The sequence below is a fragment of the Pleurodeles waltl genome, chromosome 5, assembly GCF_031143425.1.
Source record: "Pleurodeles waltl isolate 20211129_DDA chromosome 5, aPleWal1.hap1.20221129, whole genome shotgun sequence".
In the NCBI taxonomy this organism is placed as follows: Eukaryota; Metazoa; Chordata; class Amphibia; order Caudata; family Salamandridae; genus Pleurodeles; species Pleurodeles waltl.
In genome coordinates, this window is record NC_090444.1 from 807,234,259 (window position 1) to 807,260,432 (window position 26,174).

Consider the following 26,174-nt stretch of genomic DNA (forward strand, 5'->3'; position numbering starts at 1 on the left):
AGTGTCAGGGGTTGTATTTCTGGACTGCTCTACAGTTTGTTTGTTGGTTTCTGTCAATATTTTTTAGAATGCATCTACTCATATGTGTCATTTTTAGGAAGATGCCCAAGCCTTTTATGGTGCAGTTTCAAGAGTCTGGTACTGAATGCCGATTAAGGCCCTTATTACGACTTTAGCAGTGAATTCCATTGACCGCCAAAGCCAAACCCACCATTTGACCACCAGTGCTGGTGGTTAGCAGACCGCCATATTACGAGTGTTGGCTGCTCACTGCCATTTTTGAGGTGGAGAGCAACCATCATTCGTTCTGGAGGTTCAGAGGCTGTTCCCTTGCCGGCACCACCATGCCAGCATGACTCTGCCCTCCTTATTACGAGCTGTAATACAGCTTAGTGGTGTCCCACTGGCGTGGTGGTGGCGGAGAGGGAAGACCACCAGGACCCATCTCCTCCTGGACACCCTTCTCGACAGAAGAGGTAAGTGGGTGTCCGAAGGAGGGGTCTGTGGTGTGTTTGGGTGCGTTTGTGTGTGTTTTCAAAGGTGGTGCAGAATGCGTGCTTGTCTGCAAGTGTATATGTGTGTGTGTGTTTGTGTGTGTATGTTTGTGTGTATGGGGGTGTCTGTATGGATAAATGCGAGTGAGTGGACATGTCTGACTGCATGTATGCTGAATGGGTGTGTATGTGAATGCATGCATGCATGAAGGGGTGGGGGATTCCTGTGAGTGTATGGATGGGTGGGGGGGGCATGTACATGTGTGGTGATGTGTGCATGTGTGTGCCGGTGACAGGAATGAAGATTCCTGTCACCAGATTTGTGACCGCTAGGCTTTTCATGGCAGGGTGACTGCCACGGAAAGCCTGGCGGTGTGCAACCTTATAATCCAGACGGCGGCCCGAGGCTTGCCACCGGATTGGAGGAGGTCACCTCTGGCCACAACTCGTAATACGGTGGTCTTCACCTCCGGGTTCACCTCCAGGGCCTAAGTGTTTTCTTTGGCCTGGCACTTAGTCATTGGGTGTGGGGCACATTGGAGTGCTTGACTTCCTTTTTGTGTGTGTGAGTGTTTGTTGGAGTGTGCTGTTATAGGGATGTGTATGTTTCTTGTGGAAGATGGAGAAGGGTGAGAGTTTGTTGTGTCTGTGTCATCTGTGTATTTAGTAACGTGATGTGGATATCTGGTAAATTGTGTTTTAGTGTGTGAAAACCAGTTTTATGCTGGAGTCTGGTCAAGAGAATTTGAGTTGATGTGGTGTATATTCTCATGCCTTGACCCATCACAGAGTATATGTGACAGATATTTGTTGTTGTGCCTGTTTGGTGAATGATAAGCTAGACATGTTGGAGATTAAGGGCTTGATTATGAGTATAGCAGTCCACAGGACCACCGCATTCGCTGTGGTGGTCCAACCACCACATCCTTGGTGCTCCTTCCACCAGATTAGGATGCTGGTGGTTGGACCGCCACAACACTTCTGACACTGCCAGGATCATAGATCCCATGGTGCCGGCGGTGAGGAAATAAGTGGTCAAGGACAGCAGTGCCCATGACAGCACCTCTGACCAGCACCAGCAGACTCTTTTTGATTTTTAATTGATAACTTGACTTGTGTATGGTGGATTTTTGTCGTTTTGGTCTTGTTTTGTTTAGATAAATATTTCCTATTTTTCTAAACTGGTGTTGTATCATTTTGTAGTGTTTTCGTTAAGTTACTGTGTGTGTTGGTACAAATACGTTACACCTAGCACTCTGAAGTTAAGCCTACTGGTCTGCCAAGCTACCAAGGGGGTAAGCAGGGGTTAGCTGAGGGTGATTCTCTTTTACCCTGACTAGAGGGAGGGTCCTTGCTTGAACAGGGGGTAACCTGACTGTCAACCAAAGACCCCATTTCTAACACACGTACTAAATGTTTTAAAATGGGGGGGAACACCCTAACAAAGGTGAAAGATTTTTATTACTTAGGTTTGTAACTAAGTTCCTCTTTGTCATGGAAACCCCATTTGAATTTTAAGCTTTCACAAATGGAAAGAAATGTTGAAGCAATTTTCCTTTTTGCTTGTAGTCTAGGGCATAGACCAGTTCATCAGATCATTACGCTCTATAAATCCAAATGTGTCTCGGCGGCGATTTATGGAGGGGGGCTTTGGGGATATACCAGCTCAATTACACTACAACCGGCGGAGAACAAATTTCTCCATTGATTACTTATGGTACCCAAGAATGTAGCAAATATTATATGCCACGAGGAGCTGGGAATTGGTTACATTACTGATTTGATAGACATTGCCCCCCTTTTGTTATGGATAAAAGTATGGTCAAACCCGGCTGCTACTCTAACACAGGACTGTGTAAATGACTGTTCTTCGTTAGCAAACCACAACAAAATTCCATGGTTAAATTGTATTCAAATTTGTTTTCGAAATTTGGACTTGGAGTTCATGTATCTTAATCCGGAGTTTATGCCTGCTAACGCAAAGGAAATCGTCAAATCCCGTTATAAGGAGTATGTAATGAATCTCAGATATCAAGCAGCAGGGAAATTATGATTGTTTGAGTCATATGTACAAATTTCATTCTCAAACTTGATAGAACCCTATTTTGTTTGGTTTCCGTTTCCCTCCCTATATTCCTTACTTGTACTGTTTAGATTTAATATGATTCATTTTAGAGTGGCGTTTCCAACAAAATGTGTGTGGGAAAAAATATTACCACCGTGACCTTGTGATAACATCTCGAAACAAAGCAATTGTCACTTTATTCTATTTTGTTCACTTTACTAAGTTCCTAGGAAAACCTTTATATTACCAATTTTGCGCAACTTACATACTCTTTCACATAAGGAAGGACTGATTGGTATTCAAAGCCTCTCATCCAAACAACTGTGAAGTTCTATTTTAAGCTTTATCAAATCAGCTATCGCTATTAGAAATTGATATGAACTAGTTGATATGACTATTTGTTAATGCAATTTTAAATATTGTTTTATTGTTGCATATGATTTTACATGTATTAATTATTATATTTTGATTTAGAACGGCTAAGGGACAAGTTGTGATTTTATAGTCCTTGTAAATCAGCAGATTGAAGATATTTGTTTTAATAATTATGTAATAAGTATTGTGATTTTTATGGTGATACATATATATGCACGTGCACTTTTATGGCAATATGCCGAATAAAGGTTTCTGACTGAGTAATATACAGCTGGTGTTTTCAAATTGCATTTGTTGTGTTGTACGTCGCTTTAAGATTTTGACCATTTTTATTTGAAGCCCTGTTTATATTTTGGCAAATGGATTTATGACCATATTAGCCTACATGCCCTCTACAATCCGGTACATGCTGATTGACTTCATTATACAGTCTTTTAAATAAGGTCCCCACTTTGGGATGAAGCGACTGACAATGGGACCTGTAAACCCCAATGCACAAAAGTCAGAGGAATGATTTCTGGGGTTAAACATAAAGGTTGGCTTCACAATTCCACTCACAATCTCAAATGAACCACAGCTGTGGTAAATGAGCACATTCAGGTACGCAAGAGTAAGAGTCAAACCCAACTATGAAATTGCATTCTGTGCCACACTTCTAGCAATGCAAAGGATGTTGCGAACAGTATGCACTAATAAATAGTGTCTAAGGATGCTAAGCACAGCTGAGCATGCTTTTGCACACATCAAGCTGAAGTCACACAGCACCAGGCATGTCTGTCCGAAGAAATGATTTATAGCCATAGAATATAGCACCAACCTCTGCCTCCGTGCCACCATCGTACAACGTTACTAATAGCTATTAAATGTAAATCCAGACATGCTGCATTGAGGGACACATTTATTAAAACTCCATTAGCGATAATAAGTTTGATATTTCGTCTCCTCGTTTTTTTTCTCAAAGTGGAATTGCTATTTTGTGATAGTAATAAAAATGAATAATCTCCTTCTTAATAAAAAGTAATTTCTAGGGAGCTGATGGTGTAGGAGTCTTTGTTGAGGAAAACAACACACAGTAGGCAGACCTGCAAGGTGTGGGAGTACTTGTGTGATCAAGCAAAGGGAGGTCTTCAGAAAATGGGGCTTTCATTATACCGAGTAATTACAGGTAAGATCCATTTAAGTTTATACTAAAACATAATTAGACATAGAAACTCCATGCAGGATCTTATTATTGCTGTCTAGAAAGCAAAGCACGGCTTGAAATGTGTTTTTATTTCCTTATTCAGCTGTAAAATGTTTTGACTATTTCTTTTAAAAGATACGCCCACTTTTCCAGTACAATATATAATGGTTTAGCTAGAGGTCAAATGGCGAAAAAACGGAATCACTTCTCTTGGTAGCCGTTAAGAAGGTGAAGCAGTGCTTGATGAAGTCCCCTTGGGTGATTTTTGCTAGCTTGAAAAGCACAAAGTTGAGTAAAAACATTTTACTAAGACAAGTACCAGATTATAAAAAGACTAAACGCAAGGAAATACAGATACGTTCTCTGTCACCTACTAAAGCAATGGCCGACACCGTTCAAACAGCGTGACCAATGGAGCTGGCAAATTAAACTTATACATGAGCACATAGAATGAGTCGCAAGCGCTGGAAAGGGTGCAGTTTTTGTAAATATATTTCTCCCAGTTTCAAAAGCGCCCTCCCATAAAATTCGCAGCAAGGAACCTCATATGAAATAGACAATAACTTATTCGACAAGCTTTAATTTTTTTTCGAACTTAAAAGTTCTGACATGTCCACTAATAAAGTCCACAATATTCTTAACAAATTATGGGGGTCATTCTGACCCTGGCGGCCGGTGGCCGCCAGGGCCACCGACCACGGGAGCACCGCCAACAGGCTGGCGGTGCTCCCACGAGCATTCTGACCGCGGCGGTTCAGCCGCGGTCAGAAGCGGAAAGTCAGCAGTCTCCCGCCGACTTTCCGCTGCTCGGGGGAATCCTCCATGGCTGCGGAGCGCGCTCCGCAGCCATGGGGATTCTGACACCCCCTACCGCCATCCTGTTCCTGGCGGGTCTCCCGCCAGGAACAGGATGGCGGTAGGGGGTGCCGCGGGGCCCCCGTAAGAGGGCCCCGCAAAGTATTTCAGTGTCTGCCATGCAGACACTGAAATACGCGACGGGTGCAAACTGCACCCGTCGCACCCCTGCAACTACGCCGGCTCAATTCTGAGCCGGCGTCCTCGTTGCAGGGGCATTTCCTCTGGGCCGGCGGGCGCTCTTTTGGAGAGCGCCCGCCGGCCCAGAGGAAATGTTAGAATGGCCGCCGCGGTCTTGTGACCGCGGTGCGGTCATTTGGCGGCGGAACCTTGGCGGACGGCCTCCCCCGTCCGCCAAGGTTAAAATCAGGCCCTATATGCCATACATCTAATAGCCAAATACAGGCTTGATAAACCTGTGCTCCACCCTTGTCACCAGCACTGGGACAAAAGGAACCATGGGCTGAGTCCGGTTTTAGGACTTCAAGCGGTGGGAACAAGTATGGTTGTTTCCCAGTTGTAAGGAAGGGCATGGTCTTTCAGGAAAAAAACTGGCTTTGTGAAGAATTTCTCCTCCCTTTTAGCACTTGGATGCAACAAGCACAACACTTCAAAAGCAGCTGAACAAGTAGGTCTTCCTTGTTGACTGACATATCCGACAAGCTTAGGCCCAGATTTAAGATGGGCTAATGCCTCCTTGCGCCACATTAGCGTCATTTATTTAATGCTAATGTGGCCCACCGTGGCCAGAATTGCCACAACAGATTTACAAAGTGGCGCAATGCATGCACTGCACCACTTTGTAAACCTTTGCTCCACATTATGCCTGCGCCAGGCATAATGTATGCAAGGGGGTGTTTCCCCGTTAGGGGTGCTGAAAAAAGGGGACAAAGAAAGCTTTAAAATTTCATCGCCATTTATTGTGGCATTTTTAACACCTCCACAGAGCAGTCGTTAAAAGGAGGCACACCATTATTTATAATATGCTTTTCAGGATTAGTGTTAACATTTTTTAAGCTAATCCTGCAAAGCACCACACTTTTTGATGCTAGTTCCCTAACTAACGCTATGATGCTCCATATCTTAAATATGGCGCACACATGGTGGCGTTAGTGGAGCACTAAAGGGCGCAAGAAATGTGGTGGTGCATAGTTTTCTCACCAAAGTGTTACTGTTTTAAAAACCGACAACTTAGGAGAGTGCTGCTCCAAATTGAAAGCCGACTCACTTCTCTATCAGTGAGGGTTAATGGGCCACGCTTTTAGTGAGTCTAAATCTGAAATGCAAACTGAAGTTTTTAACTGGTCAAGGCTATTGGTTGAGGAAGGCATAGTAGCAGTTTAGTAAAGAATGAATGAATGAAAATGTTTATTAAACAGTTATTAAAAACGAATGAAATAATACATAAGGACAAAAATGTGTGTGTGTATATATAGAATAAAACCAGTGTAGTTATAAGATAAATAAGTGCTCTTAGACTGATTGCTCCTAATACATAGCTCAGAAATATTTAAATAAGTGAATGCACCCCAAATGAATCTGCTGTTTAAATATAAAGACAACTAACATAAATCTTTATAACCCCAGTTACTAGTTCGGTATCTCTACAAATATAAGAAACTGATTTGCCACCAATTGATGCCATTGTTGATTTTGCTGGATTGTCTGCCAATGCTCAGCGTCACAAATGAAGGTGCTAAAACATGTTGGTAGAGAAAGGAAGAGCAAGATCAAAGTACACTGACTATAGTTCTTTAATCAAGAAATCAGCAGCTGTCTCTGGGGATTGAGAACTCACACAGTTGTTGCTACTCCCCTAACGAATTAAACCAAAGCATATTGGTAAATAATTTGCACGTTTAGTGACATAGAAACTCAAAATTACGTCTGCATTGTATTTTCACTGCTAGAGCCTAAACCTAAACCCAGTGGTGGCTGCCGCAAAATGCACGGGGAGGGGCGGGCAGGGGATGGGACAGGGACGGGGGAAACAAATCCTAATTAAAAAAAAATACCTGTTCCTGTTATTGCCTGCCACGTTGCTCCTCTGCCCTTCTTCTGGTGTCCTAGCATTCACTGGGACACCAGCACAGCTCCTTCACCATTGCGAAAGAGCCGCCCTGACTACACCTGTATTTGTTTTGGCAGAAAATGTTGTCATATCTGGTTCATGAGATTATTCATTTATTGTTTCACCAGTATTTTTCGATCTCCCCTTCTGTATGTTGTTGAAAGATCTCTTGTGCACCATACCAAAGACATAATGGGCTTAAAGCCGGCCATTGCTTAACACTGGATGCAGTGGTGTAACAAAACTTAAGGGGGCCCCATTGCAAAGTAAATGGGGGGGCCCCATGACCCGGACCCATTCAGGAACTCTGAGTGAACAGTGCTGGAGGGAGCCCCCTGGAGCTCAGAACCCCTGTGTACCACAGGGGCTGTGGGGGCTATTGTTACATCACTTACTGGTTGGCTTTCTTGTCACACTCATATGCTCCATAAATAAAAGTGCAGCGGTGTGGTGCTCATGGAAAGTGGAGAGATCAAGAACTTATATAAATATAAAGAAACAGATAAAGCTTGACTAAGGTTTTGTACTGCTACAAATGTATAGTCCAGTCATAAAAATCAGGACAAGACCTCACAAATGATTGTTTGCCTGTTTAAAAAAACTGTATTTATATAGTTAGGCTTCATCTGTTTCTTTATATTTATCTGACTTCATAGTCTCTTCACTTTTGATGGGTTCTCTGCCGCTGAACTATTATTTATGGAGCACCTACATGTGAAAATAAGATTGAAAGGCATGAATATTTGTGGATGCGTGGGTAACTAAGCATGCAAAGGTATGTGTTATGATGCTATGATGGCCATGCCTGAGGACTTGTAAGTGTGCATGCATGACCATTCCTTCATGTCCATACAGCCTGAAGCCGCCACAATATTAAAAAAAAAAATTACAGTTCCAAAGTGGAGGATACTGTATGAGTGTGATAAACCAAAAATAACAATAAAATGAATGACCTGGCCCTCCAAAAACAATATACATTTAAAAAAGTTAAGATGGAGAGGGGAGGGGAATAATGAAGTGTGGAGTGGTAAAAATCAGTGCCCGAGCGGGGGAGCAAAGGATGCGGGGGAAGTTGGGATAACAGAGGAGTTTGGTAGATGTCGAAAATAAAATTAAAAAATGCTTGACTTGGAGGGATGGGGAAAACAATGGACCGGCTGTGAAGAGATGGTATCAGCAGCAGGAAGAGCTCTGGGAGGTTGCAAGACTTTTAGGGGGAATACAGATTATAAGGAAAGGAGCAAGAAAAGACATGGAGTCTTGCTAAAGGGTAAAGAGAAAATTTCCCTGCATGTTAAAAGTGGAAGCATGCAAGTCATCCAATCAAAAGGATTGTAAAGGGTGTTAAAGAAGCTAGGATCCAAAAGCCGAACAACTGCAAGAATAGAAAGGATTGCTATCAATCAAGAAGCAAGAAAATGAGAGTGACAAGAAAGCCAAGAAATTATGAACTCACTGCAAGTTGTGGCATAGTTCATAATAGGTGTTTGATTCAGAAAGCTAAAGATGTCAATAGGTGAGACCTGAAAAGGTATTGAACCAAATTAAAGAACTTTAGAAGAAAATTGTTATGCAAATGCAATAAGCTCCTTTTAAAACATGTTTGATTATATTTTATTTGAATAGGTCACTCAAAGTAAGGCATCTTTACTTTAAAGGTTGATACTGTATTCTAGCAGTTGCTTTGCAAACTAAGGGCCTCATTTACAAGGCCTTGGTGCAGGGGGGCTCAGCAAGTGCCTTGCTGTGCTGCTCTACACCACTGGGGAAAGGGCAGAAATGTGTTGTATCTATAAGTTATGGCGCATTTCTGCCCCCCTGGCACTGATACACAAATTGCTGCCATGAGCCAATTCAAGCACCCTTGCTCCATAGTACAAGGGTGCCCGCATTGTGAGGAGGATTGTTTTTGTGCAGGAAGAGCATCTTCCTGCATATAAACGATCACTAGAGGTGTTTTCATCTTTCTATGTGCGATACAGAATGCAGGCACATAGAAAGAGGAAAAAATGGAGAGAAATAACGATATTTCTGCCCTCTGCGTCACTTTTACGCCACCCCTGAGGGGGGTGTAGGATCTGACACATTTCCAGACTTACAAATCTGGGAATGCATCAGATTCCTTGGGGTTCCATGGAAGTTGTGTGGGAGCACCCCAAGTAACACCCATGGAATGCCCCTTTCACGCAGTGTTATGCGTGAAAGGGGTCCATATTTACAAAGCTATGAAAAGCCATGCAAAGTGGCTTTGCATGGCCTTGTAAATATGAACTGGCAGAGTGGGCCATTGAAGCATAAAAATAAATTATGCTCCAGTGGCGCAGAATGTCGCTAGGGCCTCATAAATGAGACTCTAAGTGTTCTGGAGGGAAATCTATTTCTGAGCTGTGCTGTTTTGCTTAGATGTAGCAGAAATAGTACTCTAGTATTTCTTACTCCCGATTGTCTACCCTGTGTTTGCTTCACATTTTCAGATCACCAGGGACCAAGACATGCAAAGAAGTCTCATTGGCTGCTAAGTCTGCACTGTATAGTCCAGTGGTCCTTTCTGTTTTTGGGGATGGGGAGGGAAGATGAGGGAAGGGGAAGGGGAAGGGAAAGGGGAAAGATGGGTAAGGCGAAGGGGACTGTAATTTGGAGTGTGGTAGATTGTAAACAAAATCACAAGGACTAATTGCATTTCCAACAGTCCTGACGCTAGCCCATAACTTCAAGCACTAACAGATGCCTTTATTCTCAGTGTATCTATGTATGCTCACTTTTGATGCTAATTCATCACGTTTCCAATTATTAATATTTATGAATGTTAGACCTGACTGCCTTGGGGTGGTCTTCCCTCCTATTTTTGCCTACCTTCTCCACTTTTCTGACCTTTTTTGCTGGCTTTAGGACTCTGTGAACTTTACCACTGCTACCCACTGCTAAAGTGCTTGTCCTCTCGCCCCTGAAACATGATAATATTGGTTCATTCCCAATTGGCATATTGAATTATAAGTCCCTAGTAAAGTGCACTACATGTGCCCAGGGCCTGTAAATTAAATACTACTTGTGGGCCTGTGGCACTTTTTGTGCCACTCACTTAAGTAGCCCTCTAACCATGACTCAGGCCTGCCATTGCAAAACTTGTGTATGCAGTTTTACACTGCCATGTCGACCTGGCAAAATAGCTCTTTTGCTAGACTTACACCTTCCCTTTTTATACATAGAAGCTGTCCCTAAGGTAGACCCTGGACAGCCCAGAGGACAGGGTGCTATGCATTTAAAAGGCAGGGCATATGCTTTGACATTTTACATGTCCTGGCAGTAAAAAACTCCCAAGTCATTTTTCATTACAGTAAGGCCTATCTCTCCCATAGAATAAAATTGGGATTCATTTATTACATTTTATTAGTGTAAATTCGCAATCTGAGAGAGATACGGTTTTCGAATTTTGTGTCTCTGGACTCACAATTTAAAATCACAATTTATAGTGAAGTTGTATTTTAAACTGCAGTTCTGAAAACCCCCTTTTAGAAACCTAGAACTTTCGCACTTTAGACATTTGGTGCCTGTTGCCTGTCTCTGAATACACATCTGGGGTGGGTGAGAGCTGGGCTTTGTGCATTCACTTTAGTCAGCCTCACAAAAGGGAGCTTAGGTGTGACTTGATGAGCCATATACCGCCTGATGGGCCATGCTGGGCAGGATGGGAGGTAGTAGCTAATCACAGTCTCACACTTACACCTGAAGAGGCTGTGTCCTATCCCCACACAGAGGTCTGCATATTCTGGAGCCACGACAGTGAGGTAAGACCTCTGTACACTTCAAAGACCTTTCTCTGACGTCTCCCCCACTTCAAAGGCACAACTGGGAATAAGTACTGGACCTCTGACCCTGCAACTACAGTACACTTCTGAACCAGTGGCTACTCTGCCAGGAAAAAGGACTGCAGTGCTGCTATGACTGCCACTCTGATGGACTGCTATTCTGCTGGACTCCTGCTGTGGTGTGCTGACATGCTGCCAGGACCGGGACTGCATCTCACCACCCCAGAAGTCAGAGTGACTCCAAGGGCCAGCTGACTGGTCTTTTTTAATGTTTCAGAGGCACAAAAGATTTCCAATTTACCTGCATCTGCACCTGGACTCTGCCATCTTTGAGTCTGCCCTGCCAAACGGTGCCTCCACAGTCCTGGACCCTTGAAAGTGAGGCCTTAGGTCTTTCTTTATTCAACTCATGCCTCTTCTTTGAAACTGGCACATCTTTGCCTTTGTGTGGATTGGAACCAGCGGATCCATGTTGCTGCATTGAGCAGACCTGGCACATTGCCTTAGGAGCCAGAGCATCGCCCTCGGAATTGATGCATCCTCTGCTACAGGAGCCGAACCGAAGCATCACATCTAGGACCAGATCATCCCCCTCAGAACTGATGCATCATCGACTTTGCATGGAGAAAAGCGATGCATCTCCTTCTGTTACTGAATCATAACTGACACATTGCCTCAGCTGCACCTCACATCTTTCTTGATATCCACACAGCTAGGATCAAGGTAGTTTTGTTAAGCAGGCCTAAGTGGGTCTCGATATCTGTCCCATGCTCCATCGTGTTTGGCCTGAACACTTGACTTTTTCTCCGTCTAGTGCAACTAGGCATCCCCGATGAGCACTTCTTGCTTCAAAATGCTTTTCCACAGTTCATTCTTTTATAATTCATAACTCAAGTTCTACTTGTTGAATTTCTGTTGTTTTGGTCTTGTTTTATTTATTAAATTAAGCCCTAGTTTTCTAAACAGATGCAGTATATTTTTCTAAGGTACTTTCACTGTTTTACTGTTTGAAGTGTTGCACAAATACTTTACACATTGCCTCCTGGTTAAAGCCTGACTGCTCTGTACCAAGCTTCCAGAGGGTGAGCACAGGTTAACCTAGGGTATGTTTGTGACTTACCATGACTAGGATTGTGGTTCCTGGTTGGACAGGGTGCATACCTCTGACAACCAGAAGCTGCATTTCTAAGAATGAAGATGTCACTTCCTGTAACGTCCCTTCAAGTGCTGTCTCTTCCTATAATAATATTTCTAGTGTCACTTCCAATATCATGACACCCTTTGAAATCACTGAACACAAAATGCTAATTAGTCTTGCCAAACATTTTTTAGGGCTTCACCCCATGTAGCCTCTATTCTAAATCCAGATTCTTCTACAACATTTGATGCAAAATAACCCATCAGCAATAATATCCATTTCCAATAACTGCCCGTCAAAGTCAAACAAACGTTTTGCTTGACATTTTAAGCCTACATCCTACATTCTATTAAACAATTTGTGCATTTATTTAGTATGATGTGTTATCACCTGCCACCTTGTGGTCATCTGATTGCACACTTTGTTTGACTCCTTACTTTCCATGTGGCACCAACATTTCTTCACCCACATAACTAATTTGTTCACAACTTCAGTATTAAACCTAAACTACCACCAGCCTATGTCTTCTGTAATCAGGATTGATAGCCTTGTCTCTATAGCACGGTCACCTGTAATAACTTTATTCATGTAGGAAATACAAGTAATACATATGTGTGTGACAGAGGGTCACATGTTGAATGTTTACTGTCAGTGTCAAAAGCTTTGAACAGTGGCATTGGACATTCTAAAGCTCGTGGCAAGGTTTTGATTTCATAAAGCACGAGGCACACAGCTGCAGTCTTGGCACAATACCTTTGCTGTTTCTCTACGGATAAGCATGTAAGCAGCTCTTCTTAAATACTACAGTAGACATGCAAAATACTGACTGATACGGTCTACATTATATAAGGGATAAAATACCCTCTGCTGTACAAGATAAGGATATTGCAAGTCACAAAGGATTTCATAACCATATAGATGAATGAGGCTGAAGGTTGAGTTCATTTATAAGTTTATGGAACTCCGAGGTGACTTGCAATATCCTTATTATGTTTGCCAGGGGGTTCTTTATTCGTGAGAATACATGGTCACAGCATCACCTTTCCCACAGGCCACTTAAAACTAGGCCTGAGTGGAGTTTGTGGAGTTCTGCCTCGTGAACTCTGTGAAATGCAGAAAAAACTCTGCTGTGCTTCACGGAGTTCCACGAGTGGTAAGTCATGCTGCCCGTGCTAGTTTTTAGTGCAGAGAGTTTGTCCCACACTGTAAAATGAGTTCGAATGGCACAATGCACACTGCAAGAGGGTGCTGCTTCTTTTTGCCGCTTGAGTAGATTTCCTACTCGAGCTGCAGTTTCCTCAATGCGAGCAGCAGGTTTCTCGATGTGAGTTGTATTGACTTGCTGTGACCGCCCACGTTGAGAAATCTCACTGGGAGGTGGTCTAGTGTGTGATTTTTCTCACTCGTGCTTGCCAGCTTTAAGTTGCCAAGTTGAGAGAGAGAAAAAACTCTGCTCCGTGCAGCTCCAGGAAGATTTATGGAACTCTGCGCTCCATATGTCTTTCATATGAAAGAGCAAATATATCTGCAAACATGAAGAATAAAACTAAAACCTTTAGTACAAAATTAAATACTTCAAAACTCTTTTAGATATTTGTTGCAAACAGATAATAGAAACAGTTCAATCCAAGCCAGCTTTTTTAAACATTTAAACAAAAAAAGCTTCTATAGCTCAGAATGTGTAGAAGCATGCGGAAAGATTCTAGCTTTTCTCTATCTAAGGAGCACAAAAAAACATATTCTCTCTCCTTGTCCTCGTAAGCCATTAAAATAGAGCAGAAGAAAAAAAGCAAGGTTCTTAATGACCTGCCTGCCTTTCACCTCAGCTGCTGGCTCTGGCAGCAGGCATTGTGACGTTGGAACACGATTGTAACAGCAGAGACTGCTGGCAATAATGCTCAGTGGGGCGGGGTTTCATGTGGGGGTGTTTGTGCTGGGGGTGGGGATAATAAAAAAAAGCTTATCTGCTGCATGCCACCTCGATGTTCCTCTTAGCCTCTGTGCTTTTCTGCTTCTTTTCTTCCCAACCAATCCAGGTGCTTCTCTCATGCTGTTAATCAGCATGAGGGAAGTGCCTGGACAAGTCTAAGCGGGCTGAAATGCCGCTCAGTTGGGGATTGGGAGCCTCCACTGGTTCTTCACCGGGGCTGTGCAACACATGTGCGCATGTCAGTTTGGCCGCCCTAGGACAGTTGGTCAAACTGTAATGAGCACTTAGGGGCTCATTTGCAAGAAACTGGTGCACAGTGATTGATGCACCAGTTTTCTTGCCTGCCCTGTGCCCCCCTAACAACGTCATGGGAGCGCTGAATTTACAATACAGTGTTCCATGGCACAAGGTGTCCACAACAACGTCAGAAATTCTGATTCTGTTGTGTTGCGAGCACTGCTATACTAGCGTCAACATTTTGACACTAGTACAACAGTGTTCAGAGGGCGCCATAGACACCAGCACAGCATCACCTTGAACGCCTGCCCTCAAAAAAAAAAATGTACTCTATGCCGGCACAGCATAGCGCAGTGAAATCTTGTAGATTTCATTGTGTCATTTCTGCTGGGCTTTTAAAGGGGGAATGCCTACCTTGCATACATCATATCTAGTGCAGGTATAATGTGGTGCAAGGCTTTACAAACTGGCACAATGATGACATTGCGCCAGTTTGTAAATGTGGGGTGGGGTACAGTTTTGCGCTGCCTTAGTATAAAAATAAATGATGCTAAGATGCAGCAAAATTCTTGTAAATGAGGCCCTTAAAGTACACACTACTCCTCATCCCCTTGGTGAGGAGGATGGCCCCAACCTACGTTCGGCAGACTGGCAGAGGAGGAAGCAATTTTTTTTTTATAACACAGTACTTTTATTATCATTTTATTTTTCTGTTGCCATTCAGCAGGGTGAAACGCTCCTTCATCATAACGGAGGTGCCGCCCCTAGGGTAATAACGTATAATAGTAGAGTTCTGACATCTTTTCTTTATAATTAGCGACTGAATGTGTCACTAGTCGCAGAATATACAGAAATTAGAGGCGTGCATTTATACTGGGATTGCAGAATCCCATGTTTTATATAAGAATATTCTTTTAGGTTATTATTGTTTCATACATTTGATTGTTTGTGCTCCCGTGATTTAACAGATGATCAATGCAGAAAGCTTACCTTGAGTTCCTGTGTCCTATTTTCGAAACTGCGAAGTATTTTGTAGGGCGGTGGCAACGAGCCAGTGAAATTGACGCTCATAGCCATCTGGTGAAGGCGAGCCAAGTCGCTGAGAAGGAGTCCAGTGCATTCATCATCGCAAACTGTAGGAAGGGTAAACAACGAAATCAATTTCTGTTTCAAGCAGATGTTCAACATTTCAGTTCTGAGAAGTGGCAAGCCCATAACTCTAATTTAAGACGTCACAACTGGCGTTAATTGTAAACCACTGCAAATGCATGACACAACGTAATTAAGAAAGCTCCGCTGCAAAGAGAGACGCCATTTTAAGCTCACTTTTACAAATCTGAATCTGTCCTTAGGCAGAAATTCACTGAACAGCTTAAAACTTAACTATATGTCTGCTTTAATTTAGAAATGTTTTTGCTCCCGTGGGTTTCCTAGCCCCAGATCACTCTACATATTTCAGAGTGGTCCCTTTCCAGAAGGGGGCAAAGAACACAAAAGCCAAAGGCCCTTCTTTGAATCTCTACTGTGTTCTCCAAATATTTATTGTAGTAACATAGTTTCCTGTGCCCAGAATCAAATACAGGCAGATTTTATTGCACATAAAAATCAAAATACTCCAGAGAGCAGGGATAAGATGGAGCATTTTAAATGTAAGTTTTTTTCTAGATTTCCAAAACACACTACACCTTCCACCCAAGGCAGCAATGCTATTGAATAGATCTTTCTTTAGGATAAAGGCAGTCAGTGTTATATTTTTCCAAGTGACATTTTGTGACGTTTAGTTACTTCACTGAGGTAACGTACTTAAACTATGTACATGCCTTAGTTTGTTTTGTATTTCTGTGGTGCACTCTCGCGGCAACAGCGCAACCCAAAAATCTTAGGGGCATATTTATAATCCTCTAGCGCCACCTTGCGCCACATTTGACGTTAATGGTACCCAACGAGGTCGAAATCCCCATGCTGTACTTAAAGAGTAGTGCAATGCATGCATTGCGCCACTCTGTAACTCTTTGTGCTACATTATGCCTGCACCCGGCATAATGTATGAAAAGGGGGCGTTCCCCCGTTAGGAGGGGCCGAAGAAATGGTGCAAGGAAATCTATGAGATTTCCTTGTGCCATTTTTTATGGCCCTTTTAACGCCTGCTCAGAGCAAGCGTTAAAAGAGGGCTTCCATTATTTAGAATGGGCCCCAATGTACTCTGCAGGAGTAGCGCCAACATTTTGGCACTACTCCTACAGAGTAAATCAATAGCGTCACATAGAATGGCGTTATTGCCCCATACACTGCACCATGGTGCGCCGTATTTCAAATACGGCGCACACGTGGTGGTAGGGGGGCTCTAAGGGGCGCAGGGAAAGTGGCGCTGCACTTGGTGCAGTGCCACTTTCCATAAATCTGCCCCTTAGTTTTGTTTTTTTTCCCTAGAAAAATACAGTTGTGATGGCTGTCACCAACTAAAAGTGGATGAGTGCATTCAGGGGCATATTTATACTTGTTTTGTGTAAATTTGTGACATTTTTTAACATTTTCGGTGCAAAACTAACTCCATATTTATACTTTGACGCTAGACACGTCTAGCGCCAAAGTCATGTAGTTAAAGTAATTTTTTGGACTTCGAAACCTACCTTGTGTCAATGACATGCAAAGTAGGAGTTCCAGTGCAAGAAATGACTCTACAGCTTTTGCACCATATTTATCCCCCGTGCTAAAATCACACATGGGGAGGAGGGGTCAAATAATGGTGCAATATTAAATGCCTAGGTCAGGGCAGGCGTTAGGCGACCTGTCGGCCTATTTTCATGGTAGAACACCATGGAATAAGCCCACAGGTGCTCTCCCCAGGCTCCAGAGACAGCCCCACCCACACCAGAGGGGCAACGGAATATAGGGGACCCCATCCCAGGTAAATATAAATAAGTACAGGTGAAATGAGCCCCCCTACATGGCACTGGATGCAATAGCCATGCCTGGGGACCATGGTCCCATGTGCTGGCCATTGGGGTGGTGGGCATGACTCCTGTCTTTTCTAAGACAGGAGTCATATGGTATGGATGGTTTTGCATCAGAAAATTATGCTAGGCTGGTTAGAGTAATTTGTTTTACTCTAGCCTAACGTATTTTTTGGGTGCAAAACCCCCTTCTCCCATACCGCCACCCCCACCCGGTTAACGTCATTTTTTTTGCGCTAGCCTACTTTTTGCGCCAGCTTGCACCACTCCATAAATATGGTGCCCAGCTGGCACTCAAAAATGGTGCAAGCCGGTGCAAACCTTTTTGATGTAAAACTGCGTTAGTGCAGTTTTGCACCAAAAAGTATAAATATGCCCCTCAGTGTGGTGACTTCCATGAAGCACAAACTTTTAGTTCAGGTGATTTATTTGAACATTAATTTCTTGTGAAAAGATCACAGGTTGGTTGTGTTGCCTGTACAGTCGAGGTGAATGTTAACTGTTCTGTACAACTGCTAAATGTTAGTTTGGATTCTTATTGTTACCTTAAAACATCATTGAGATGACTTGTCATTCTCTAGGTCTTATAACATCCTTAATTTCAAACCATAACAAGTGCAATCCACTGATCAGCTTAAAAAAGAGTACAACACTTGCTGTTCTTTCAGACATGCAAATTACACACCTCTAACTTGATACTCAATAGTGTGCATCTGCAAAATCAGTGCAACTAACTTTGTGAATGCAAAGTATGAATGGTTTGTAGTATCATGTAATAGTCTGCTGCTGAGGGCTATGTTGGCCATTATAGGTCCTCTACCCGAATAATTGGCCAGTGAAGGAAGGGTGATAGTGCTTTTAGAAAATTACATCCACTGAGAATAGAAGGTTCTAAAATAAACAGAAACTGGCCCCTGTAGTTTTGAAAAGATTTAAATTTGAGAACTTTGCCCTCCCCAAAGATAGACAAAAGTTCCTTACTCTTCAATCAAAGTCCAACCCACCCGGCCTTTGAGAGGCAGAACATTCCACAACCAGAAAAGGACATATGAGATATGGCAGGAGTTGAGGAAACTGTGGGGTTCAGTTCAAAGACACTGGTGGGCTTACACTGTTTGTATGATAGGTTTGGCGTCAAAATATAAATATGGAGTTGAGTTTGCACCATTTTTGCGTCAAAAAACATGACACACAAACGGCTCAAACTGAGTATAACTATGCCCCTAAAAGTGGGTTAGTTGATGTGATGGGGTTGCATCTTCGACAGGGGACTACTGCTGGGAGTAGGAAATCAACTCACTGCTTCTCATGTCAAATGGAATGGTTTATTGTTGCTGCTGTAAAGGGTCAAAAGGTGTCTTTTTTGTAAGCGTCACAATCCTTGTCAAAACATAATAGGGGATGTTGCAGGCCCACATCACCCATTGATCCGAAAGGGTTTCAGCTGTCCTCTTGTCGAATGGTTTAGTCAGGCTGCTAGAGCTTCCAGGACACACGTTTCTTTAGCTGATGTGTACTTGGCAGTGCAGAGAAGGGGCTCAATGGCAGCCTCCTGCATACATCAAGATCTTGAAGTGTGTAAATATTATGGGAACTGTGATCTTGAGTGTAATAGGGCGAGGTTGGAGAAAAGTAAATTATTTAGCTATTTTGTTGGCCATTCATCTTCAGGTAAACACATATAGAATATCACACACACACATACACACACACACACACACACCCTCAAATAAAAAATAAAGCAAGTTATAATAGTATGTGGAAAATGGATTTTTGTATGTTATGGAAGCTCAGTTGGATAATGCCATTACAGCACGTCTGTGTGTAACCAGACAATCCCAAAATTGAATCATGGTGGTGCACAGGAGAGTAGCATCTTATGTTTTATAATGCCAGGAAGTCCCAGCCTGCAACTGAAAGCATTGTGGATATGCAAGTCGTTATTTTAAAATCGTATTTCAAGTGCAACGGACTGCTGCAGCCAAAAGTGATTTTGTAGGTTAAGGAGGCTTGGTTTGTGTTTTCTTTGCTTCTCGTGCAATATTGTGGTGCGCTCTTGTGCCTAATCAGCCGACTTCCAAGGTGCCAAAGACATGGGCCCCAAATCAGAACTGTGCAGAGTGGAATTCCAGTCTGCAATTGTGTTCCTTACATTTGTTAGAGGTCCAGCGTTCCTGCATGCTGATTTACTGGGTTTGAGAACAACAAATCAGATTTTACCAGGTGGAAAATCCAGCAGTTAAAATCACTGGGGAAAAAAGACTTTCCGACCGGCCTACTGCAATGACCCCTGCCCAAACCCAAAACACAGCAGTAGAATTACAAGCTACCCCCACCAGCCAAAGTTCTCCACTCCTTCCTTCCCTCTCCTCTTCCCCACCATCCGTCTCTGCTGCACAACATAATTTTACTACAGCCCCCGCACACTTTTACCAGCGTCATAAATCATGGGTAATTGTGTGTGAAAACCTACGGGAAAGTGAATTCTATGCGCAAAGTCACATGGTAAATCTGGGTCTGCACAATAATTCGGCATTCTTTGTGGTTTAACTCATAATTTCATAGTGCTCATGGGTTTTTACTGCACAATACTGATAATTATTGATGTGTAGTTTGCTCCCTGTCAGTACTGTGTAACTTGTAATTGGGGCCAATGGTGAGCTGCTTAATGTTTCTTGGGATAGTTCAACAGGAATGAAAGGTACAGTTATCACATTAAACCACATCTAGAAAAACAGAGCAGGGGCACTTTAACAACCTGTTGCATTCCTGATGCCAGGTAATTCGTGACTTAAGCAAAGTGTAATGTGGGTGCTGTGGACCTAGTTGCGCTGTGAAAATCATAATGCATTGTCATCCTATGGTGGCTGATTTGGGGTTATTTGAGCTGGGCCTCGTAACTGGCCGAATCCCCGAGTTTTCTCCTGCCAGTATTAGATCTATTCACCTCTGTGCACTTTTTAGTTCTGTATTCTATGTGGTTCAAACTGCAGAAAGACATACCATTCCATAGATGACAGATACTGGCTGTTCAGCTCCATCTATCCGCACACTTCTCTCCTACACCCACGAGTGAGACAGCTACATTTATTATGACACCGTTTCAGACATATCAACACACCAAACACTTCAAATATAGGCCAGACTGCGCTCAGACAGTTATGCCTGTCAGTTATAATTGAATGCTTGACTAACTTATCTCACTCAGTTTCTAATCAATCTCAGGCAGATGCGTAGCAACAAAAGTAATATCAGTATACCTCTGATCCTGATATATGACTTCCAAAACTGCCCCTAAATGCCATCTATGCCACTCAAGGGAGTAGTGTGCTACCTCTCCACAAATGTGGTTTGGTGCCTGATTAGGAGTATGAAGCCCTGTACAAATGCAACTTCGTTATAACACAACATACTCAAACCCTACAGCACCGCAAGGACATAATAATGGCAAAACAGAGCTAGGCAAATCTTTATAGATAAAACCTATCTTTGCCATTCTTTCAAGTACAGACTTAGGACCTGGATCAAAGTTGCATTTAAAAGTCTGATTGATCTGCAAATGTAGATTCGGAGTTGTGCAACAATTAACACATTGCAATTTCCTCCTGACAGATTTCACCAGAAAAGCTTTAGGAAACCTATCAGGACAACATGATAAGATATAAATGCAAAACATGCAGTAGTCACTCTAGTAAACAGATTCCACATTAGGTTTCATTTTAAGGTGGGGACTCAGAAGATGTTAATTGGGCACCCATTCGATACTCCACTTGGTAGCAGTAATTGCCATTTGTAATAATTATCACCTGAATTCTAGATAACTTGAAGCCATCACCTTAATCTCCAGATCTGTCTTTGTGCTTCCATCATAATGACATTCATACAAAGTACTTAATTACAATAAATTAGTCTCAATTTGGGATCAATAAACCCACCTAGCCTGCCTATTTGTCTATCCTCTGTAACCTCATAACCTGTAATAAATCTCCACCTCTCTCTTTGCCCTGACAGTACAATTACATATCATATACTGGAAAAGGTGTGTGTATGTGTGTGCTTCATTTGTTTTGTGTGTTGGGGGGTGATAAGACCCATCTATTCTGTCCATTTTCATGCAATCACCAGGTCTGTCTGTGCTTTTGCACTGTGATAACATCATATAGGATACCTATATATATAAGAATAATAGACAATCAGGATAATGCATAGATATTAATGATACACAAAGATCACCAGAAGTGATTGATATGCTAAATGCCCTTCCCACTATAAACTTGAAGACCAAGATTAGGGAGATATTTACAGGTGACTGTCTTATCACTCCAAGACTTATCTGTGCTTTGACCTCTGTCCAAACAAGGCCCGTTTTGGACCAGGCTATTGTGCCTCGAGGCCCCACATTGCTCCTCTCCCTCCTGTGGTTGTCTCTCTCCTCTAGCTCTTTCTTTCTTTCTCTTTCTCTCTCACACTCAGGTTTGTCTGTTTTTGCCATTTCACTGTTTGTCAGTGCCACTGTTTGTTTTTATGTATTCTACCATTGTCTGTTCAGCCAAATAATTATCTGTCTTTTCCACAGTTTGTTTTTGTCACTGTTCATTCTGCCGTTGTCTGTTTTGCCATGTCTTTGCCATCTCCTTCTGTTTTATGCCCTTTTCTCTGTCCTTGTAATTACATTGTCATCTCCATCTGTTTTTGTGCTTTTCTCTCTGCTTTGTTTGTCTCAGTTGTTTTGACTTTCCAATTTGCACATCTTTTCTACTATTTCATTCATCTTGTGTGCTGTTTCCTGCCATGTCTGCTCTCTTCCTCTGCCGCTTCTTATCTCCTCCAAGCGTGTCTCCTGCACACAGCTTCCCCAACACTCATCGCTCCCTACCCAGAACCCCACCTGTCCACATGCACACCAAACAGCCATCACCCGCACACCGCTCCACACTCACATGCATGCTGATGAACACTCACTCGCTCATTAAATACACCACATAGATATGGGATCTGCTGCACGATCAAATCCAAGTCCTGCTCTTCTTCATAGACACTTAACTGAACCCATCTTCCACAAAGGACATCCGCACTGCTATCCCCAATGGGTACAAGACCACCACACAAGACCATCAGTGCAAGCCCAGAGAGAGAGTTGCCATTATTTCCAGGGACATCATCAGCTGCACCAACAGCACAGACCCAGAAAACAGCTACATGAAACACCTCACCTTCAAGATATAAATCACAGCAGCTTTACCTTGTGTCAAACGCTCATATACAGATCACCAGGACCAAATGCCAACTTCAATAGTTACATTATAGATTTTGGCGTGCCCCACATGATTAACTACAGCACCTTCATCCTCCATGGAGATTTGAACTACCACTTGGAAGACCGCATCGACCCCAACTCAATCGGTGGAAAATCTCAGGAACCTCAGTCCCACCGAGCATGTCATTGGATCCACCCACCTCTGGACCAAAATGTCTCCTTCCTTCATAAGATTGTTGTCGATAAACCTATAAGCTGAACAGATCATGCCCTCGCCAAATTCAGCATTCCTGTCCTGAGCAACAGTAGATATAGCTTCAATGGAAGTGCAGTGCTGCAAAAAAAAATCTCAGAGATGGACTGGTCCTCCGCCCTCTCTGTGCACTGACCTGGTCCTAGAACCAGCCAGCCACCTGATGGAAGACATCAAAAACATTAACGACAGGATCACTGCATGTGCCAAATCTCTGCCCGCCCCCCCTCCCCCAAGAAAGGCAAATCAGCAAGAATACAAACACAAGCCCGCTGGAACACAGGAGAATCAGACTGATGAAAAAGCATTGTAAGCAACTGGAGCACAATTGGAAAAAGAGTCAAGAGTCTGCTGACAAAGACATGTTCAAATCCACCCTGGGACACTACCAAAAGTAAATCCAGAAGATTAAGTGCACAGCCCTTGCAGACCTCATCAACGCCGGCACCAGCAACAACAAGTAAATATTCACCATCGTCAAAGAGCTTACAGCACTTGAAGCAACCTCCAACAACATCATCCCCCTCAAGACCTATACAACAATCTATTATATTTCTTCAGCAACAAGATCAATTCATATACAGCAACATCAACCAACAAACGGCTTCTATTAACCTTGCAGCAAGTAATGTAAAGAATAAACCCTACCTATGTGGCCAGCCATCACAATGAACAAAACTGCTGACACCATGAAGTTCATCCATTTTGGAGCCCCACCAGTCCCCTGCTCCATCACGACCTTCAACAAGGCACTCACACCCATCAGCAAAGCCCTCACTTTGATCGTCAGCACCTTCACTAACTCAGGCAGCTTCATAGATGCTTGGAAACACATTGCAGTCACTATCCTACTCAAGAAACCCTCAGCCCACCCCACCATGCTCATCAATTACAAACTAATCTCCCTTTTACCATAACTAGGCAAGGTTCTAGACAAACTCATCAAAAAACACTTTACTGACCACCTTTGCAACCACAAGTTCCTAGATGAAACACAGGCCAGACTTAGACCCAACCACAACACAAAGACAACACTCATCGCAACGACAGATAGCATCTGTATGATCCTGGACAGAGGAAAGACTGCAGCACTCACCCTTCTGGACCTCTCTGTGGCCTTCAACATGGATGACCTGAGTGAAGATCAACTGTTCCATGCGTAACACCAACAAGCAGAAGTAGTGCTCTTTGGAAAAACACTTTACCTGAGACTCCTGATGGCTGGCTGACCTCGGAGTTACGCCTACCTCCAACTGTCATGACAGGAACCTTTAGATCACCATTGACAAGCTGGATATGTCCACACAAGCCAGCCCTGTCACAGCTTCTTGCTTCCACATCCTGAGGATGCTGAGGAAGATCTTCAAATGGCTCCTGAGCAACACCAAAAAAAGTGTCACCTACGCCCTCATCATCAGCAGACTGTACTAAGGTAATGCCCTCTACATTGGAATCAGCAATCAACTTAGACTACAAACCATCCAGAGTTTGGCAGCCAGACATCCTTTAACTTCCACCCAGGAGTCACATCACATCACATCACACCTTGGGAGCACTAATGGATCCTAATACACAAACATGCTCAGCACAAATTCCTCACCCAAAACTTTAAAGCACTACATAGTAGAGATCAGGCATGTACACCTGCTCCACGTTAGGATACCTTCACGGGTGATATCACACTTTATAAATGCACACAATATAGTATAAGATATGGATCCGTCTAAACCTAGGGGGTAAGCACAGCATTTTATCATTTTTAATGTCAGCCATGGATATTCTTAATGACGAAGTCACAAATGCTGAAGAAGATCTGATACTACATGTGCAGGCTAATTGTTCCCCTTCTCCTTCTATGTAATGTGTTCCTGTCTCCCATGGCCCTCCATCTGCTAGCATGCTAGCACATGTAATTGCCGCTGTCCCCAAACGAATAGGGGGTAACAAAGCTAATGCGAGCAGCTTTGCAAGTTCAAGCAGTAGTGCAAAAGTCAGACACAGAAATATCTTCCTCTCAGAAGAAAATTGCTGTAGAGCCAGCCTGTCATACACTTTAATACGGAACCTTGTCTCCCCTGAAATAAGAGGAAAAAAAGGAGGGACACACACAAAACAAAAGCAAAACACCACAGCAGCAGATTTATCAGTTCATAAAGTCTAAGACTGTATGGAAATTCTTCATCATAAGCTAGAGTCCATTGTCAATGGACTTTTTGAGACTTTTGACCATCACCTTCATGGCATTGAGCAGGGAGCAGATTTACATTTTGTTCTCGCTTGGCAGGCATTGTCAAACTTCCTGCCAAGTGAAAGCAAACTTCTAACTCCTGAGGGTGGGCACCTCGGTAGAAAGTGAGCCAGCCCTGGGGGAGGGTGATCCCCATGGCCATTAGTGACTCCAGGAGTGGGGCAGCGTGATCCCCTTCCTTTTGTTTGCACAGGGCCATCCCCATGGAGGTGGTGGTTACTGGTGCCATCAACGGCCCAGGAGGGGTGCCGCATGACCCCCCCCCCATGGTAGAGTGGCCATGCCCCGGGGAGGTGGTGGTCCTCGGAGCTGAATATGGCACACAAGGGGAGGCTGTGTAGTTCCCCTCCACTTTTTTTAAATATTTATGGCCCCAGGGATATGGTGGTCCCCAGGGCCCTCAAGGGGCAATGGGGGGGGGGGGGGGGGGGGCGTTGCGCACCCCCCTTCCTATTTAATGAACAAGCCCCAGGGAGGTGGTCATCTCGGGGGCTCTTTTAGCCAAAGCAAGGGGGTCCCCATAGAACTCTTTCTAAATAAAATTATAGCCCTGGGGAAGTGGTGGTCCCCAGGGCACAGTGCAGTGCACACAGAGAGGCTGCATGCATCCCCTACATTTATTTAATAAATAAATATGCATGCCCCCATGACCTATCCCACCCGGGACTTAAAAGAAAACAAGTGTGGGAAACTGTACTTGTTTGTTTTGTGCCCGATATGCAGATTATCTTCAAATTTTTGCATTTTTTTTTAATGCTTTTTTGCTCTGACGGGGACCCAGGGTGACCCCAGCACCAGGGTAGGTTCATAACCTGCCCTCTTGTGTTTTCTTTTTTACTTTTTTTTGACACTTGGCATTCCTAGATATGAAAATTTGGTTTTCCTTTAATTACTCTAAAACTACTGAATAGATTCACATCAAGTAACAGAAAGGGCTCTTTCTGGACCATGAGCTACCTATCTGCCAAATTTGGTGTAACTTCGTCCAGTGGTTTGGGCTTTAGTCGTGTCAAAAAATCCCTATGGAAATTGCATGGGGAAATAATGTTTTAGGACCCCCCTTTTCCTCAGCCAACGCTTGACAAATCACCACAAAACTTTCAACACAGCAGCTGAACTGACTGTTGTACTAATTTTGTGGCGACAAAGTTATTGGCAAAAACAATGCTTTTCCTATTAAAACTAAGTCCTACTTACTGCTGACCGCCAATAAGTTATATATATATATATATATATATATATATATATATATATATATATATATAAAATATGTATATATATATATATACATATTCTCCACCAAATGAC

The 26,174-nt window shown here is 43.2% G+C and overlaps 1 protein-coding gene across 7 annotated transcripts in view; it reads right to left on the reverse strand.

Moving 5' to 3' along the window:
• LAMA2 (laminin subunit alpha 2) overlaps positions 1 to 26,174 on the reverse strand; it is a 3,379,260-nt gene that overhangs the window by 811,376 nt on the left and 2,541,710 nt on the right. For all 7 annotated transcript variants that reach the window (XM_069234829.1, XM_069234828.1, XM_069234823.1 and 4 more), the window contains one exon: positions 15,145 to 15,287. In XM_069234829.1, the coding sequence (XP_069090930.1) occupies positions 15,145 to 15,287 (143 nt within the window). The remainder of the gene's footprint in view (positions 1 to 15,144; positions 15,288 to 26,174) is intronic.